The sequence below is a fragment of the Andrographis paniculata genome, unplaced genomic scaffold (assembly GCF_009805555.1).
Source record: "Andrographis paniculata isolate CXL003 unplaced genomic scaffold, ASM980555v1 Contig79END, whole genome shotgun sequence".
In the NCBI taxonomy this organism is placed as follows: Eukaryota; Viridiplantae; Streptophyta; class Magnoliopsida; order Lamiales; family Acanthaceae; genus Andrographis; species Andrographis paniculata.
Window position 1 is genome coordinate 4,767,626 of NW_026137616.1, and position 3,630 is coordinate 4,771,255.

Genomic DNA, 3,630 nt, shown 5'->3' on the forward strand with positions numbered 1-3,630 from the left:
ATAAACTATTATTCCAATTATTTTTACTAATTTATCACATAGAAAATTTTGAATGAAATTATAGAAGGCACAATACACACAGAGAATAGATAAATAAATAAAAGAGTAAACTCCTTAATAAAATGTAGTATGTGAGACCGTTGTATTTGTTTTATTCGACTATTAAACAACCCCACACACGGATTGTTATACTAATTATTTTGTTTATCCAACACATAAAAATATAAAACTCGTATAGTTTGTCAGTTGCGAAACCATTTACAAGCACACTAAAAAATAGAACGTTAAATTGTCCATCCACGAGTTGTTATCCTAATTGTTTTTTATTTGATCCAATACATAAAAAATAAAATGGATATAAATTGTTACCGCAATTATTTTTAACAACCACATGTCTTTTGTAAAACTACTTAGTACATTAGAAAATAAAATTTTGAACCACCTTACATACATATTGAGTCCGTTCACACATTTACATATGAAATAATTTTTGGTATGCGGTACGAGAAACTATGTAAAAACACATAAAATATAGTATTATTTTAAGTTGAATGTTTGACTTTTTTATTTTTTTAATGACTTTTTGATTTTTTTATAATAAATATTTAATTTTTCTTTTTACTTTTTGATTTTTGTATAAAATATTTTATATATTTTTATTATTATTTTTTAAAAATCACAATTAAAAAATAATATTGAAACGACACAAGACAGACACGTCAATCAAATTAAACTTGAATTATATATATATATAAATATAAATATGAACAAAGTGTATATATAAGCAATAAAATACATGACAATTTGACAAAAATAGAGTAAAGAGAGTATTGAACAAAAATAGAGAGACCTCAATCAAGTTTGTGTGTTTGTTTGTTGGTCTCTATTTCTGTGATCAATTTCCTTCCAACTTTTTATTCCTTTTTATTATTCAACTAAATTTTTGTTTCTAAAAATATTAAATTAAATATATGTTTTTATGTTTTATATTATACTTAAATTATATATACATTAAGTCATTAAAGGTGTACTTGTTTGAAGATTTGAATTTGTGTTTAAAATTTTAAATAATAAAATTTTAAATTTGAATCATGATGTTAATATAAATAGATATGGATACTATATTTTAAATGTAAAATTAATACTATAATATAAAAATAGATAAATATTATAAATTTGATAAAATTTTCTATAAAAAAATACACCTTAAAAAACACATCAATAGATAGTACAATTATTTCAATTACAAAATTTTATTATTCAAAAATAAAATTTAAAATTCAATTTCAAATTACATCTATTTACATTTGATATTAAAAAAATGTATCATAACACATTTTATAAAAAATAAAAAATAAAATTTAAAATTTAAAATCCAAATATTACAAATCAGAGTTTGAGCCCAAATCTAACCCTCTATTTTAAGTCCAAGTCAAAATGTCAGTAACCCTAACCCCAAATACAGTAACCTAAAACCTAATTCTCAATTTCCCATCTTTCTCACCTCCTTCCTCTCCTCGAGGACCCTCACTCCTCATCTTCTTCTTCCCCCTCTTTCCCTTTCTATTGTGTTTCTTGTAACGGAATCGGACCGAGGAGCCTGTCCAACTCGGCCGTTTTGCCAACCACATCGGTTGCTTGTGTGTTCTTTATGGTGACTGAGCTGCATGATGCAAGTAAAGATTTTTTTTTTTTTTTGTCTGTGAATTAACCTTGATTGATGCGTGTTTGAATCGTAATGCGATAGATTGATGTGATATTTTGTTTGGAATGTGTGAGAAATGGAGCAATCGGTAAAATGCAACCTAGAAATGGTGAAGTAACCTGAAATTTATTGATTTGAACAGTCTCAAGATTTGGTTAGACTGTGTGTGCGACGGCATTGCCTTTTGTTTGTCTTGAAGCATGTTGTGAGTGTGACTTGAACCTGTAGGTTATTTTTTTACTCTAATTTGTCGTTATGCATTAGAGTTGCAGAAATTGAGTCGGTATCTAGGAGTATATTTGGACTGAATCTTGATTAGTTTTCCATTGCTATATTCTTAAATGTTGGCATACCATAGAGTATATTGTTACTTGTGAGTGATGAAGGTTACACGTAGATCAATCATTGATTAATACACGAAGGTGGTGGGAATGATTTGGAGAATTTTGATTGCAACATTTGTGATTGCAACTTTTATGTTAGCGAGTTCATTTTCTCCGCGTAAAAATCCAATGGATAATCTATTACAAAATCTTGTGTGAAGCCAAAGCCATATGATTTTCAATAAAGGTTCTTGTGCGGTAGTATTCCTATATATTACTGGTTGAATCTAAGATGATAAGTAGCCACCTAGTGTGGAAACATAAACTACCTAGTGTGGCAAGTCACGACATTTACTTGGTTATTGATATCTTGCTTCTGCGCTATGACTTTAATATGCTTGGTGAAGCTTTTATTACTTATTCAGTTTTATCTGTGAAACAATTTCTCTAAATTCTCTTTGTTTGCTCAATATTTATGCTTGACATTTGGAAGTGTCATGCATGCGGCAAATGACCCGGGATCTTGCGGCAGGATGCAAGTTTCAGAGTATTAACAAACAATGCCCTATTATGTATTGTCAGAAGTGTCTCTTGAACAGGTTCTCTTTATCATCTTTTTGTTATGATGATTTTGAATTCAACATGTCATTGAATACTTGGACAATCTAATTTTATTGTGACGATTTCATCCAAGTTAGATATTGCGAGACGGCTGAAGAAGTAGCTAGTTTGGAGCAATGGACTTGCCCCGAATGCAGGGGCAGCTTTGGCATGTGAGTCTTCTGAATTATTACTGAATGACTTTGCAGCATTTTTCTGATGGCGTAATTATGCATTGATAGGAAAAAGGAGGTGACAAACCCGCTGGTATCCTCACCAATGAAGCAAAAGCTAGAAGATCTTCCTCTGTATCTGAAATGCTACTTAGAACGACGCCCTGCAAGCAAATTTGCTGCAAGAAAGGCAGCTTCTTCGAATTGCATGCATGATTTCCTATTTTTTCACATGGACTGCCACGTGCACCAAAAGTTATTTCTCTTGTTAATGACGTGGCATAGTCCTTCAAAAAACGCATGACTTCTTAAAGCGCGATTTTAAACTTTGAAATAAGGATTTACCCCTTTCGCTTTTTTCACCATTATCAGGGTATTTATATGTCCAAAAGGGTAAACTCATTTATAAATCACACATACGGAGACCCTGAAAGCCTAGCCATACGAAGTATCCGGCGGCGCCGCGCATCCTTCATTGACCTTCCGTCAGCAACCCTCGTGTTCTCCGTTGATTGGCTTTGGCTTCTCTGAGATCAACACTCCGCATTCCTTCCCGGCACCCCAGTAGCAGAAATGGAATCAGTTATATTCTTTTTATTATATGAAATAGGTTTTGGAATTTGGATGATGTTTTGTAGAAACTAAGAATTCAGCTGCTGTAAGAACAGAGCCATTAGTGGTTGGATCTGGTGGCCATGTATACTGTAAATCAAACTGTTTGCGAGATTCTGAAGTGCTGCATCAAAGTAAGTCGCTTAATATTTTGAATGTGAAACAGTTTGGATGTTATGTTTCTATAAAGAAAGAGTTGTTGATGTTGTGGCTTTTC

The 3,630-nt window shown here is 31.4% G+C and overlaps 1 protein-coding gene across 1 annotated transcript; it reads left to right on the forward strand.

The window, feature by feature from the left end:
• The first annotated feature begins 1,593 nt into the window (after positions 1-1,593).
• Positions 1,594-3,105, forward strand: LOC127240540 (uncharacterized). The gene is made up of 4 exons (XM_051259264.1): positions 1,594-1,676; positions 2,522-2,627; positions 2,727-2,801; positions 2,871-3,105. Exons 1-4 carry the CDS (start codon positions 1,652-1,654, stop codon positions 3,103-3,105), a joined length of 441 nt encoding a protein of 146 aa, XP_051115221.1. The 5' UTR covers positions 1,594-1,651.
• The last annotated feature ends 525 nt before the right edge of the window (positions 3,106-3,630 follow it).

Coding starts and splice junctions, on each gene's coding strand:
- LOC127240540 (XM_051259264.1), top strand. CDS start 1,652: ATGGTGACTGAGCTGCATGATGCAA. Junction 1,677..2,521: donor GACTGAGCTGCATGATGCAA/GTAAAGATTTTT, acceptor GACATTTGGAAG/TGTCATGCATGCGGCAAATG. Junction 2,802..2,870: donor TGCAGGGGCAGCTTTGGCAT/GTGAGTCTTCTG, acceptor ATGCATTGATAG/GAAAAAGGAGGTGACAAACC.